The 15684-nt window shown below is 45.0% G+C and overlaps 1 protein-coding gene across 2 annotated transcripts; it reads right to left on the bottom strand.

The window, feature by feature from the left end:
• Nucleotides 1–5708: 5708 nt before the first annotated feature.
• Nucleotides 5709–14858, bottom strand: EIF2B5 (eukaryotic translation initiation factor 2B subunit epsilon). 2 transcript variants are annotated; one of them, XR_015162571.1, is made up of 16 exons: nucleotides 14597–14858; nucleotides 13010–13134; nucleotides 11966–12151; nucleotides 11697–11874; nucleotides 11527–11607; nucleotides 11172–11249; nucleotides 10324–10636; nucleotides 9265–9410; nucleotides 8891–9048; nucleotides 8683–8784; nucleotides 8254–8361; nucleotides 8027–8117; nucleotides 7606–7729; nucleotides 6811–6936; nucleotides 6284–6394; nucleotides 5709–6117 (listed from the first exon to the last, which is right to left on the bottom strand). XR_015162571.1 is itself a non-coding variant. In XM_086396616.1 (16 exons), exons 1-16 carry the CDS (start codon nucleotides 14831–14833, stop codon nucleotides 6058–6060), a joined length of 2208 nt encoding a protein of 735 aa, XP_086252742.1. In that variant the 5' UTR covers nucleotides 14834–14858; the 3' UTR covers nucleotides 5709–6057. The 2 variants fall into 2 exon arrangements, 1 of the variants encoding a protein (XP_086252742.1); XM_086396616.1 differs by having other exon boundaries at nucleotides 8907–9048.
• Between the last annotated feature and the right edge of the window lie 826 nt (nucleotides 14859–15684).

The following is a 15684-nucleotide window of genomic DNA, read 5'->3' as shown; positions in this document are numbered from 1 at the left end:
AACAGATCTCCTCATGCCTAAGCTTTAGGTAACTTGTTTAATAAATACTGAATGCCTACTATGTGCAAGGCATACTGCATGAAAGAGCAAAACAAGGCAGATAAGGCTGTTCTCAGGCTCTTCACTCATTTGGAAGGAGGCAAAGTGTTCAGTCGTTCAGTAGTGTCTAACTTTTTGCAACCCCATGGACTGTAGCAGCATACAGGCTTGTAAATAAATAACTTCAGAGTGACAAATGCTAGGAAAAAGAGTAAAACAGAGTGATGTGATAGTAACAGGGGAAACAGTAATATGGGCAGTCAGACAAGGCCTCTTCCATTTGCCTGAAGACGTAGAACTAGTGAGGAAGCAGCTATAAGAAGGTCTGGTCCGGAGGAAGAGCATTCTAGGCAGAGGGACAGACAAGCATAAGGGCTAAGGCAAGAATAAACTTGCCAAATTTGAAGAACAAAAAGAAGGTCATTGTGACTACAATGATGGTGGTAGATGAGTGTCAATTAGGTAGGCTGGGACCAGACCACATAGGTCCTTTTAGGCCACAGTAACAAGTGTGGGCTCCTCCCACTCCATTTTGTATACTGTTGCCAAATACACATTTCAAGATTAAGGACCTTTCAGATACCTCTTCAGGTTAGAAACCTCTCCACATTTTGCAGTACTTTCCAAATATCCTTAGCTTGCTATTCAAAGCTCTCTATAATCTAACCTCTACAGCCTTTTTTTCATTGTATCCTGTCTAATAAAGTTTTGACTTAAATCTGTTCAACCTACTTGTCAGCCCCTGCTCACACACTGAATATATTTTCATTTCACATCTTCCCTTTAAATTTTTATCAAAGTAATATGCACGCATAGACAAATACTAAGAAAACATTTAACAGCAGTCCTGTTTCATTTCCCTCCCCACCCTCACCCTAGTGTACATTTTTTAAGCTCGTATTACTTCTTGATTTATACATTCTGTGAGTCTTTCAGAAGTTTTATTTATTTATGGCTGTGCTGCGTCTTCATTGCTGTGCACAGGCTTTCTCTAATTGAGGCACATGGGCTCAGTAGTTGTGACGCATGGGCTTAGTTGCTCCAAGGCATGTGGGATCTTCCTGGGCCAGGGACTGAATCCATGTCCCCTGCATTGACAGGTGGATTCTTAACCCCTGGACCACCAAGGAAGCCCTGATTTATGCATTCTAGACATTGTTTATTGATTTCCAATTTTGATGAATGGATTTACCTTTTCTCCACCTCCCCTAACCTCTTAGGATTTTGGTTAAGAAAATATAGTACTTAGCATTGACATTTTGACTATAAATGTTTCCAACTTTTCTTTCTGGCATTAATCATTGCCTTGCTCTTGCATTTGCTTTTTTATATAGTGTACTTAAGTCTTTCCACATAATCTAATAGCTTCTCAATTTGTATTTTACTAATTCAGTTAAATGTACTAGATAACCCATTGGCTTTCTTTTCTGGACCCTTCCATTCCATTGCTCTGGTCCGCACTGCTGGCTGTCTCAGTCTGTGAACAGCTCTCAGCCTTGGACTTCTTTGCATCATTCTCTGAACCCTCTTTACCTCTCCTCTGTGTTGGATCCGTTTGCTCAATAATTTGCTCCTCAATAGTATTAAAACACATCCTTTGGTAGTTTCCCTTGAAAGCATGAGAAATAAAATTTGGGGTGAACTATTATGGAAAAGAATCTGAAAAAGTATATATATGTATAAAACTGAATGACTTTGCTGTACACCTGAAACTAACACAACATTGTAAACCATCTATATTTCAATAAAAAGTTTTGAAAAAAAGATTTTTAATTGGGGAGAAACTTGAAGAGAGTATGATTCTGCATTTCAAGTATTAATAATTTTCCTTCAGAATTCTGAGTCACTCCATTGTCTTCTAGCTTCCAGTGTTGCTATAAGTGATCACTTTGATCTCTTAATTTTTCTTAAGCATTTGTACAGGACTTGTTTTTAACTCTCTTTGCAAGTCTTTAGGAAGTACTCTTTATCCCTGGGGATTCTCAAATTTCTTGGTGATATGCCTTGGTGCTATTCACTGTGCTAGGCATTGGGTGAGCACTTCCCATCTAGAAGTTCAACATTACTTTCTTGAATTATTTAGTAACATTACTACCATTTTTTTTTCCTGTTGTTTCTGCAACTCCTGCTAGATGTTGGACCTTCTGGATTGATCCTTTTTTATCATCCATTTTTAAATGATCTCACCTTTTTGCAAGATTTCTTATTTCTAACCTTTCCCCTATCTAATTGTACAGGTAAAATATTCACAATTAAAAACTCAGTAAGTATATAAGGATGGACGTAGTATAATATCCCTCCTATTTGGTTTTGTACTCCTCCAGTTTTCCAGTAGGAAAAAATTCATTTACCTATTTTTTTAATTTCTAAGAATTCTTTTGTTCTCCAACTTTTCCTTTTCATAGCATTTATTCAAAGACACAATATCTTCTCTGAGCTTTGAGAATTATAGCATTTTCCTCCCTAAAGTTTTCAGAAAGCTACTTTGTGAATTCCTTGGTTTCAATTTTGTTTTGATCTCTACCCATGTTGCAAGTTTCCTCCAATGTCTGCTGCTGCTGCTGCTAAGTCGCTTCAGTTGTGTCCAGTGGCCCTTAATGGTCTATTCATATTTAAGAGTGAAATACTAAAAGGCTAATTGCCGGGAGCCAGTGAGGTATTCCATAATTGTAAATTCTGTCCATGTATAGGGCTTATTAAATGGAAAGGTGAAAGTTGAGCTAGCAGAGCAGAATGAGATGGGCTCTACCTGCTGAGGTGGTTGTTAACAAGAAGCAAATCAGTGTGCCCTTCTGAACCCAGAAGAGGCTCAGGAGAGGGGGTACAGATTGGGGCTGAGAACTGGGGTTGGGGGAGAAGGGAATCAGAGATGAGTATGAGAAAAAGCCCCCCAGGTCCTTTATCTGATCCAACCAAGTGATCACTGTAGGGTGATGAGTGGGGGAAAGATGGATTTCTCTTTTTTTTTTTGAAACAAAAATGTAAGTATTTGTAGGCCTTTTGTCTGCAATTGTTTTGGCCTAGGGGCTATGTCAGTTGTGCTGACATTCAGAGTCCTGCCACTCATATACTTTCACTTTATTCCTCATTTTCAATCTAGCCCCTCACTCTCATCCCCACCATATGCTGTGCTATGCTAAGTCACTTCAGTCATGTCTGACTCTGTGCGACCCCATAGATGGCAACCCACCAGGCTCCTCTGTCCCTGGGATTCTCCAGGCAAGAATACTGGAGTGGATTTCCATTTCCTTCTCCAATGCATGAAAGTGAAGTCGCTTAGTCCTGCCTGACTCTTAACGACCCTATGGACTGCAGCCTACCAGGCTCCTCTGTCCATGGGATTCTCCAGGCAAGAGTACTGGAGTGAGATGCCATTGCCCTCTCCTCATCCCCACCATGTCTCCTATTAAATCCAGTGGTTCTAAAGGTTTATACTTTCCCTAAGGTTCTGAGATTTCACAGTGCTATTTTTGTTCATTGTGCTGGGCACTCACTGACTCTTGTCAGTCTAGAAATTCACAACCTTTGGGTTTAGGAAACCTTTATAAGTAGTTCTTTGAAAATTGCCTCCCCACCATTTCTCCAGAGACTAAAGCTCCTATTTCTCGCAGAGAAAATACGAGTAATCACTTGGTTGGATCAGATAAAGGACCTGGGGGGCTTTTTCTCATACACATCTCTGATTCCCTTCTCCCCCAACCCCAGTTCTCAGCCCCAATCCGTACCCCCTCTCCTGAGCCTCTTCTGGGTTCAGAAGGGCACACTGATTTGCTTCTTGTTAACAACCACCTCAGCAGGTAGGGCCCATCTCATTCTGCTCTGCTAGCTCAACTTTCACCTTTCCATTTACTTTTTTTCCAAAATGTCGATGTCTCTCACTCATTGCTGTCACCTTGTTTTCCTTGTCATAGAGTCATGTGCCTTTTTCGAAAAATTCCTCTGTTGACATTTGAAAGGGGTTTTGGAGGGAGTAAAAAGCCCATGTGTTCAATCTGCCATACTCAAGTGGAAACCCTTTGCTTTGCTTATAATGTTCCCTTCTACTTTTTTTTTTAGGGCCACTCAGGTGTCACAATCCTGTAAGCCTTCTCCCTAAGCACCCAAACTAGAAGGAATATCTTCCTTCTAAAAAGTTCTACAGGCCACTTCTGATCTCTGCCACCCACTAGGTATAAATTAGAGGTACTCTACAGTTATTTGTACTTAACTGCCCCTATGAGATCCATCTATAACCTTCACATGCTTTCTATTCACTAGGTCCTATATTTGACAAAGAACTGAAGTTGCTCAGCATGTCCGACTGTTTGAGACCCCGTGGACTGTAGCCCACCAGGCTCCTCTGTCCATGGGATTCTCCAGGCAAGAACACTGGAGTGGGTTGCCATTTCCTTCTCCAGAGGATCTTCCCAACCCAGGGATCGAACCCAGAAACTGAGATTTACTGAATAAGAAAAGTAAATTAAGCCAAATCTCAGCCACCCTGTTTCTCCCTCTTCAGAAACACTGAGTAATGCCCCATTCACACTCCTGAACACAGTTCAGTATCCCCTTCCTCAGCTTACTCCTTTCTACCCAATTGAAATGAAGAAAGGCAACTATTTTATTTGATGTCCAAGAGGGCCACTTGTTATCAGAGACATCTGCCAGAGTTAAGTGTTAACAGAGTGAGGATTATAGGAAAGCAACAAAAAACTCAATAAGACAAGACAGAAGAGCATGTCTCATGGTCTAAGTTAAAGCAGACAATATTGGAACCTGACAAACTCCAGTTCTAGAGTCTAATAACAAAACCTTGCTCTATTAATTACTATTTATGGGACCTCTATGAACTTTAGACTCCTGATCGGAAAATGGGGATAAGACCTACTTCATAGGGCTGAGGTTGCCATTTCCTTCTCCAATGCATGAAAGTGAAAAGTGAAAGGGAAGTCGCTCAGTCGTGTCCGACTCTTAGCGACCCCATGGACTGCAGCCTACCACGCTCCTCCATCCATGGGACTCTCCAGGCAAAGTACTGGAGTGGGGTGCCATTGCCTTCTCCAGAAGATTAACTAAAATAACACATATTAGGGGACAGCCCATTTCAGATCTTCCTCTGTTCTTAAGAATATCCATTGCTGGCCTGAGGTTGTATTTGCATCTGGGGGGAATTTCCCTTCACTGAGACACTGAAAATGGTGAAGGAAAAAGAATTCTGGACGAGGATCAAGTCCTTAACTTTATCCCCCAAGAGTCATGAGACCTTGAACAAATTCCCTTATTTTGAAGATGAAGAGTAGCCCTGTTACCTGACAGTGGTACTGGATCAACTGGACAAAGCATGTGATGGACTGGCAGGTGGCTAATGGACTTTACATATGCTTGGTATCATCACCCTCTGAAGAAGTGTTTGGAGTAGGACTCTCTATGGAACCTGGTTTGGGCACACCACTCCAGGACCACAAATTGGTTCACAAAGGCTGGAAAAGAATCTAGCCCTTCCACTATCATGACAATGGCAATGGTCAACTAGCAAGGCACCACAGTACCATCTAGTGGCCACAACACCCCTCTTCTCCCTCTCCACCAGGTGGTTAAGGAAAGGCTACTACTGCATCAGAGGTTCAGAACTCTTTGGTCACATCAATGGCTGATCAGTCAGAGTTGGAGAGAAAGCAAATATACCCCTCTCTTTGTTTTTTTTTTAATATTAACAAATACAAGCAGCAGAGAGGGCCAATTGCTCTCTGCTATTCCCTGAGGGGAACCAGAGGACAAAGCTGTTCCTCTGGTCTTCCTCTAACCGCAGGGCCTGCTTAGCTCCTCCTTAGGCAGAGCTGTTATCCAGCCCAACTTCCCTCATCCCCACTCCCCAGTCAAGATGGTTGCTGATGGTGGGAAGAATACTGTAGTTCCAGCCTCTGCTCCAGTCTCAGTTCAGACGGTGGTCACTCATCCTTTTGAACTAATCTCTCACTTGTCCTGGCCCAGAAACCTTGAGGTTAATCAACAACACCCACAGAAGCAGGCAGTGTGACTTCAGTCATCTTCAGATGACTCCTCTTCTGCCTCTTTTAGCCACTGGATGAACCTCTGCAGCTGTAAGGAAGAAGAGTGGAGAGCTACTGAGGGGGACTCACATAACCCTCCTGTTCTCCTTAGTGGATAACCAACCAGAGGCCCAGGGACCAACCACCTGGAGTCTGGGGCCAGGAGCCAGGGAACCAGACAACGACTGCAGTGAGAGGAAGGCAGCCTGACTCACCTGCTGGTTCTTTCGCAACTGCTGGCCTTTGTCAGTTACCTCCCTTCGGCTGAACCAGCTCAGAATTGTTTCCTCAGCCAGGATCTCCAGTTGGTAAAAAGCCATCAGTACCTACAGAAGGCCAGCAGAGGAGGTCTCAGGGGCCTTGCAGGGTTCAAGATACAATGGATAACAGAGGAAGAGGCAGCAAGATCTAGTGGCTTCCTACCAGGCCCTCAGCTGCCTCCTATACACTGTGGAGTCTCCTCCAAAACAGACAAGAGTGAGCTGTTCACTCTGACACTGGGACAGGTCTGACTTCTGTAACTGTAGCGCTCCACACATTCCCAGGACAACCTCCAAATGGCTGCCTTACTACCTTGGCTCCAAGCTGTACTATCCCAGCAATGAGCACAACACTACAGGTGGATGACGCTATTAATCAAACTCCATATGGATTCACGTCAGTCTATACTGTGTCTCCATGGAGGTCACCAAAGCCTGTTTCAAAGTAAATGCAGGACTATGTGGCTTGGGGTGGTATTCACCTTGGCCATGGAAGTGCTAAGAGCTTCATGCTCCAAAAAGAAGTCCTCAATGGCTGCCAAAGATTCCAAATGATCAGCGGCGCGCTTTATGTAGTTCCTAAAGACAGGGCTCCAGGCCTTGAGCAACTGTGGGAAAGAGGAGAAGCTGCAATATATTCCTGAGCATGCATCTAGACCTGGACAGTAAAGAGAATCAATCATGATAACATGGGTCTTTCACGACAAGAGGTGGTTGCCTGGTGGTCTAGTGGTAGGATTTGGTACTTTTGCTGCTATGACCTGGGCTCAATCCCTGATCAGGGAACTGAGATCCCACAAGTCACAAAATTAAAAATTAAAAAAGACAAGAGATTATACAGGCTCTGTGGAACTATGTCAGAGGCACCTGGGAGCTGCTGGCAGGACTGGAGAAAAAGAAATTTCCTAGGGAAGGTGAAGGGGGTCAGATGCTGCAGGCTGCCTCAAAATATCTGTTCCCAGTCTAAATGTTCACCTTATTCTGGGTCAGATCATTTTCAGTCAGAGTATGACAATCCAGTCCATTTTGGGTATGCCTTTGAATACCACCTGAATACTGGAATCTCAAAGGCCACTCATTACTGAAACTAACTTGACTCCCCTGGACAACCAAACCTGCTCTAGAACCCAATCTGTGTCCAGAGGCAAGGAGAAAGGAACCACAAGTAACATATACCCCGTAAGACCTTCTACTCCTGATTTCCTTTAAAGCCAAGCCCCCAAAATGTATACCTGGCTCCACTCAACCCCTTGTACCCAGCTTCAATCTTTGCTTACAGGAATCAACAGGGTGCAATAGCGGTTTGGGTCTAGCGGGGAATCCATTTGTTGCAGTGGGAACTCCAGGACCACATGGCTCAGTACTTGCATCACTTCCTTCAGGCTTATGTTGTAGGCATACCTGTGGGGACACTGGGGTGACACCAGGGCATTCACTGGCCCTTTCAGCATATTGTAGAACTATGACTTTGGCAGGACATTGGTAAGAGGAAGTCAGATGCAACATGGAAAGGGAGGATTTTGGAAGGAAGAAGTCTATGCTGAGGCTAGAACAATGTTCTCCCTGTTTCAAATGCTACCAGCCTTGTCCAGTCTCGATGTCAAGGGAACATGTTCCTATTTGGGGAAGAATTAGGAGAGAACCTCCACCACCTAGAATTACCCTGAGAAGATGAGAATAGGGAGCGGCTGCTCTTACTTGAGAGAATTTATCTCCAGGACTAGATTGTCACAAGAAATGTTTTCCTCCTTGCCCCGCTGCAGGGTTCCCAGGACTTCATTCTGAAACACTAAAATCAAAGCAAGAATAAGTTCATGGACCAATATTTTTCCAGGATGCTTTAAATCATCCAGTCCTCACTTTATGCCCAACCAAACTGGATGTTCTCCTCTTTTGTCCCAGACACTGCTCCCTTGGCCACATACCTTTGATGTCATCCATCTGTGGAGAGCCTGCCCGACTGTCTAGCTCTTCAGAATCCATACTTCGCTCACTTTCAGTTTCACTCTCTTCTTCCATGTTGATTTTGAGTCCTGAGAATCCAGAAGGGGTAAGAAAAAAGAAAACGGAAGAGCCATTGACGGAGAGCAATGTATCTGCTCTGTCTGCATGAACAAATTAATGAACAAGCAGTCTGATTCTGATCCCCTGGAGAAGAAAATGGCAACTCACTCCAGTATTTTTGCCTGCAGAATCCTATGGATAGAGAAGCCTGGCAGGCTACAGTCCATTGGGCCATAACAGTCAGACACAACTTAGGGACTAAACCACTGCCAGTCTGATTCTGAAGTGTTCAAACTCCCTCAAAATAATCTGATTTAGATGGTGCATGGCAGGAATGAGGTCTAGCTCACCCCATAGATTCTGCCGTAGTTCCTCCTCTTCCTCCATGTTCATATCTGCAGCTTTCCAGAGGTAGCCCTGGCCTGCAACTCCAACTTCTGCTGGATTGTAACCTGGAAAAGACACTGATCTTTAGCAAGGGCCCAGGAGAAGCACCAACCCCTTAGGAGGAAACACTGGTATTTCTATGGGGCAGAGAGACACACAGATGCCCCACACCTGCTGAGTCTCACACCTTTCAGCTTCATTTTCTCTTTTTCTTGGTCAGCCCCAGAATCATCACTGAACTGACCATCATCCTCATCATCCTCTGCATCTGGAGGGTGCAAAGAGATCACTGAGCCCTCAGGTAGCATGATATCTGGGCCCACTACCACCTGGAGGAGAAAAAAGGAGTGGGTGGCACAGATCCATTAATGCGTGGGAAAAGTACTGCAAAGGAAAGTGACTTTACTAAGTCAAGCAGAAAGCAAATGAAACCACTGGATTGGGAATTTCAATTCAGGCTGGATTTGGTGGACATAAGGCACTTTCTGGCTCAGCATAACCACCACTCAGCTCGTGGCCTATGTGCCATGTGGAGCAGGTCTTACCTGGGAAGTGAGGACACAGTGAGGCTTCAGTGTAACATTTTCCTTGACCTCAGCATTGTCACAGAGCAGAGACTGATGAATCTGTGCTCCAGCAGCCACTCGAACACCCTGCCATAGGAAGGCCTGGTCCAGCACCACATTATCACCTGGCTCAGGACAGGAAACACTCCTGGTCACCCATGGCTCCAATTCCAGACCAGACCACTTCTCAGACCATTTGTGGAGAATGGGGCTGGCTGACACCAACAGAGATCCCATCCAGCTCTACTACTCCATCCCCAAATCACCATATATTCCCTCTCCCTCTCTAAGCTCAGGCCAGAGACTAGAACATTGCTCAGCCTGACTACCCTCCACCAGGTTTACAAAAATTTGACTATATACTGGACTTAAGAACCTGAGAACCTTTAAGATTTCTGGAGATCCCTTGAACTCAAGAAACTTATTAGAATCACACTCATGTCTAAAAGTAGAACCAAATTATTCTACCTCTTTTGTTTTGGTACATTTTAAAGTCAGAATCTTATTGTTCTCTTAATGGGGCAGTTCCATTAGAAGCATCACTTTCTTATAACCAAAGTGAGTTATTAAAGAGTATAAAGAACACTAGACTTATAATCAGAATCAAGTACCTGCATTGCCTCTTATGAGCCATGACCTTGGAGGGACAACCACTTTTAGCCTTTTTGATTATCTATAAAACTTATCTATAAATAATACCTCACAAGGTTTTTATGAGGATTAAATGAAATAAAGTACGCAGAAGCCCTTTGTAAACTGCAATGTACTAAATAGGTATTATTGCATGTTAATTATCCAGTTGGTCCTGAATGTGAATACAGGGTACCCTGGAATGTGAAGAGTCACCCAATAATAGGCCCACAGACCACAAATTAAAAGTATCACTGTTTTTACATCCCTGTTCCTTCCTTAATTAAGGCAGCCACTCTAGTTTCTTATTCTCAGGGACTATCCCTCTGTATCCTTTTCTGGACTCATGGGGTTCCCCCAAGTTCCTGCTTCTAGGATGGCCAGCTTGACCTCCCTACCTATACTCACCAATATGACAGCCAGGGCCAATGACACTGTTAGTGATGGAACAATTGCTGCCAATGACAGTGCCAGAACCTAAGAGCACATTTTCCTCCAGGATGCTGCCATGGCCCAGGCTGACCTCAGGCCCTCGGTAGATGTTATGTCGGGAGTGAGTGCAGCTCTGGGTTGTGCTGTCAGTGAAGTTAGCCTCTGGGGTGAGAGGGTAGACCCATCGGCGGATGACATCCGCGCAGACAGCAGCATACATGTGTAGGTTGGAGACCCGGGCACCATATTCCTTAGTTGTCACATGCATGTGGATCTGGTTTCCTAAGATCTAAATGAGGAGAAAAAAAGAGAGGTCACCCAAGCAAGCAAGAGAGAAAGAACATCCCCCAGTATAATTCTCTTCTAACTTCCTTAAATTCCCTACTGCTTCTCAATGTCACAGCCAAGTGGCCTGAGACTTTTCTCTGTACTGCTTCCCTCTCACCTCCAGCTATTTTCCTTCCTCCTACAGCCCAATAAAATATGAGACGGGACCAAAAGTCCCCCCACCTACCCAAGGGAAAACAAACTTTCACATTACGTGTAATGGTGGATAGTCATGTTTTTAGCAATCAATTTGTTGATTTTGAGATTTTTTAACATGTCACTGGTGGTCAGATGGTATTGGGGATCTGCCAAAAACGAAAAATGAATCTTCTGCTTTCGTGTGTCAGCAGGGTCTATTGTCCCTGAAGTTGGTTAAAATAAAAAAGCCAATGAAGAAAGAGAGGAAAAAAGGGGGGTGGGGGTGGGAAACCAAAAGTTATCAGCGTGACGTAATATTACAGCCCTCTTCTAAAGAGGCACTGGGAGCCTTTCATTACCTCCTCATTTACTAACAGGCCTCGCACAAAGTCATCTCGTGTTTGGTAGTCGAAGTTGTCTGTAAATAGTTGAGCCACCTGTGTGGAGAAGTCAGAGGGGGATAAGGTTAAGTACTATTCTCTGGAAGCAAACATAGCCTCCTAGAGACATATCAGACACTGTGACAGCAGGACATGGGCCAGAATCCCAAAAAAGTCAGCCAATGAGCTACTGGGGTCAAGATGACAACACCTCTTTGCTATAGAACAGATGGGAGACAGGGGGAGAAGAAATATAGCTTGTCACTTAAGGGGGTGGTAATATATCCTCAGAGTTTTACTCGGTGGATATGCAGCCTTTGACTGAGGAGCTCACCTGAGGAGAGCAGATGCTGATATGACAATCAAGTAAGTCATAGCGAATCTCCACTCCATCTCCACTGCCCTGGAACAAGCTCTGTGGGAAGAAGTTACAAGGACTTTAACTCATCTCTCCTGCTGAAGCCTGTCACCTTCCCACTTCAAGGACCCCAGATAACCACATACCAGAGGGAAAGAAAAACGTCGGAGGCCTTGGGTCTTCTGGAAATGGAGCACCTGATTTGTGGCACTATCCACGGCCACTACCACGTTATCCTCATGACAACGAGTTGGGTGGCTGGGGGATGACTCCTTGAAGATCATCGTCATCACAGATACATTTTTTTCTAGCTTCCGCCTTAACCTATGAAAGACAGGAAGGAGAGAGCTGTAAAAAAGCAGTCCTAGGGCTCTGTGGTCCCAAACCCCACCTCTACTGTTTTTCCCATCCTGACCTGTGTTCTTCCAGGGCTCTGGTAATATTGATGTTTGAGATGACATCCCCATACACCAGAAGGAAGTCAGAGCGCACCAAGGCTTTAGCATCAACATCACGGAGAACATCCCCCAGTGATCTATACAGCTCTGATGTAATTATTCGAACCACATTGAGGGATGTTGGGCGGCACCACTTGGATTTCCTAAGGGAAGGGAGGGGTGAGGGGAATGAGTAAACCAAACATAAAGATCATGCAGGGCTTCTCTATTCCTGCGCCATTCAACATTCACACTCCTTTGCTGTGATTTTTTTGGAGTTTCTGCCAGCGTCCTCAACTTCAAAGAGATTAATGAACTATAATGAATGGTTTCAGTATACTGTCTTATGTATATAATCTTGTTTTATGTATATAAATCTTGTTTTCAGTATATAATCTTGTTTTATGGGCTAGAGAAGCAGGGCTATTTCCTCTCCATTCCCTGACCAATCCCCAAACATGGATTGGAACCAAAAATCCCACTGAGACTTAGGTTATTCGAAGTATTCTAGGGACAAACTTTCTCTTAAAGCTCGTATCAAATTTAGAAGCTGTCTGATGGAGATCATGCTAATCCTAGCCTATATTTCCTAAGCTTCCTTAAATCCTGAGAGTCACTCTTTTTCAAAAAGATTTCACTCAACATTTGTTAAGTGTTTACTATGTGCTTGGTACTAAGCTAGGTACCAGGAATACAAAGATGAGGAAGAGCTCAACATTTAGAAGCTCAGTGGAAAAACAAAGATGTTACTCTTATAACTGGCATATTGGAGCCACCAAATAAAAAGCAAAACTCACTGGGACTAAACTCTATGAGATTCAGAAAAAATTCAAATGCTGTTCTTTAATCTTTGTCACAGCTTCAGCTGCTCACCTCCTAAGTGAAGAGAATGCCCTTAAGACCTTACAATGGGATACAAATAGACACATTTTTCTCCCTCATAATTTCCCCTTAGTTACATTCACCCTAAGGAAACCAGGGGAAAAATGGTGAAACATGGAAAGAAAAGTTGCAGAGCTTACAGTAAATGTTCCTTGATTTGAGCAGCCTTCCAGCAACAAAAGACAAAGGTTTCCTGTACACCTGTGGCAGTCAGAAATTCCAGAGTGTAGTCAATTAGTGCCACATTGGCCAGGGGCAAGAGGACCTGGAGGGTAAGAGACAAAAAAAAGTCTGAAGACTTGTTATCTGTGAGGATCCTCTGAGAACCATTCTTTCTCCTACTTCAACCACAATTTCACTCCTCTGTCAGTATTTTCAAACAGTAGTTTTATGTTTCCTATTTAAAAGTAATCAGGCTCCTATCTTTGATGTTTATAGCATGCTCTAAACATGAGTCTGCTGTGCTTAGTTGCTCAGTCATGTCCAATGTCCAACTCTTTGCAACCCCATGGACTGCAGCCCACCAGGCTCCTCTGGCCAAGGGGATTCTCCAGGCAAGAAAATTGGGAGTGGGTTGCCATGCCCTTCTCCAGGGGATCTTTACAACCCAGGGATCGAATGCAGGTCTCCCACATTGCAGGCAGATTCTTTACCATCTGAACCACCAGGGAAGCCCAAGAATTCTGGAGTGGGTAGCATATCCCTTATCCAGGGTAATTTCCCCACCCAGGAATCAAACCGAGGTCTCCCGCATTGCAAGCAGATTCTTTACCAGCTGAGCTACTTGGGAAGCCCAAACACGAGTCTAATGTGTTGCAATTTGGATACAGTAAACATAGAATCTACTTGCTTAGCATCAGACAAAGCTGATACAGAACAGACAACCCTGATTTCTAACACTAGAAATCAGTCATACCTCCAGAAACTTAAAACACCACTAAGGCCTTTTTCACTGTAAGATTTCCTTCCTTGATCTCTTTCTAAGAGCCAAGGTCTAGCCATCCCAAACAGTTGCCCCAAATAAACAGCCAATTAGACTATTTGGAGGTGGGGTGGGGAGTCAAAGACAGTTTTCCGTAAACAGAATGTAAGTCCTTTTCTTTGAAATGGGGACTGCTGAGGAACCCAGCAATCATTAGGAGTAGCTCAGTCCAATTCCCCAGTGTCTAGACAATACAGGGGATGCTGGCAACCAGCCACTGAACCCGTTCTGTTCTCCTATTGACAGATGGCACTGACTGTCATCAAAACCTGGAAAGAAAAAAGCACACTGTACAAGATCCAAAACAGCTGTTACTATGGGATCAGACTAGTCTGCTCCTTTTTTAGGCCCAGGACCTCCCTTTTGAAGGCAAAAGGAGGTTACATTTTCTTTCACCTAAGAATCTCTTTTTCCTAAGCACAAAAGCCGCGCAGCCTCCTCTTGAGGCACTGAATCCTCGTGTGAAGGCTTCTCACAAACACTGGTCCAAGGTTAGTCCTGCGGGCCTCCCAAAATCTGGAGGTGAACAGCACTACGCGTGCCCAAATCTTCCAGCCACTCACTTGGTCAGGTAGTCATCAGGGCTTTTGACCGTCTCTCTGCCTTCCTCCTAACCAGATAAACCCGATTTCTGGGAAAGAGAGTGGGCACAAGTCCTTCCAGAGGCCGCCTCACCACACAGTATAACTTGCTCTAGCCCTGCCACCTACAAGGCCCTCCGGCAGCACTCGAGCACGTCGCTCACCCGAGGCTGGTCCTTGGAGATGGGAAAGAAGCGGCGGTTGAAGCTGTCGGCCACCAGAACTGCTTGTAGGGGCGGCGGCGGTTCCTCCTCCGCCCCTCTGGCTGCCCCACCACCGCCGCCGCCGCCACCACCGCCGCCACCGCCACCACCGCCGCCACCGCCTCCCGGTCCGCCGCCGCTGCGCTTGTTGACCCGACTAGCCAACGCACCAGGCGGTGCCACCACAGTGGCCGCCATCTTCTCTCACGGCCACCACTTCCGCACGGAAACTGACACGGCACGCAGTAAGGGACAAAAAGACCCAGCACTCGAAATGCGAAGGAGTAGAGAAAGAAGGGAGGGTGGAGCCGAGGGCAGAAGAATGCGCATGCGTTTCCCCTAGGTCTGCCTAATGGCTGAGCTGCGAGGCAGAGAGCAGTGGGGCCCAGCGGCGCGGGTTCGGCCAGTTGAGGCACTCGGGCGGCGAGGAGAGGATTTATGGAGTGCAAGTGTTGCCGTCATCATTTGTTCTTGACCAAACTGACGTTCTTAGGGGATAATGAGACTCTCTGCGAAGCAGCTCTGGATGTATAATCTCCACTCCGTGCTTGCGTGCTAAGTCTCTTCAGTCGTGTCCAATTCTTTGCGACCCTATAAACTGTAACCCTCCAGGCTCCTCTAAGGGGGATTCTCCAGGCAAGAATACTGGACTGGTTGCCATGCCCTCCTTCAGGGGATCTTCCCCACCCAGGGATCAAATCTGCGTCACTTGTCTCCTGCATCGGCAGGCGGGTTCTTTTCCACCAGCTCCCAGCACATTAAAAATTGTGGTCCTCAGTTTTCTTTCTCCTCACCTAACGTAAGCCGGCACCTTGGGGAGTCCAGACCGAGTAAGACATTCCTTACCCTCAGGGCACTCACAAGTCTACATAAACACAGAACATGGAATAGTATGGAGAGCAGTAATTCCATTAATATTAAGCGCTGATTGTGGCTGGGAACGATAAAAGCATTATCGCACTTAGTTCGTCATACGTCTCTGTAAGAACATTTTATTCATTCATTCAAGAAACATTTTTTGAAGTCTCAGTGGACCCGACCGACTGGAT

Source organism: Bos grunniens, chromosome 1 (genome assembly GCF_055505025.1).
Source record: "Bos grunniens cultivar Pamir isolate PY7600 chromosome 1, Bosgru_T2T1.0, whole genome shotgun sequence".
Taxonomy (NCBI): domain Eukaryota; kingdom Metazoa; phylum Chordata; class Mammalia; order Artiodactyla; family Bovidae; genus Bos; species Bos grunniens.
This window is presented reverse-complemented; position numbering and strand designations above follow the sequence as displayed.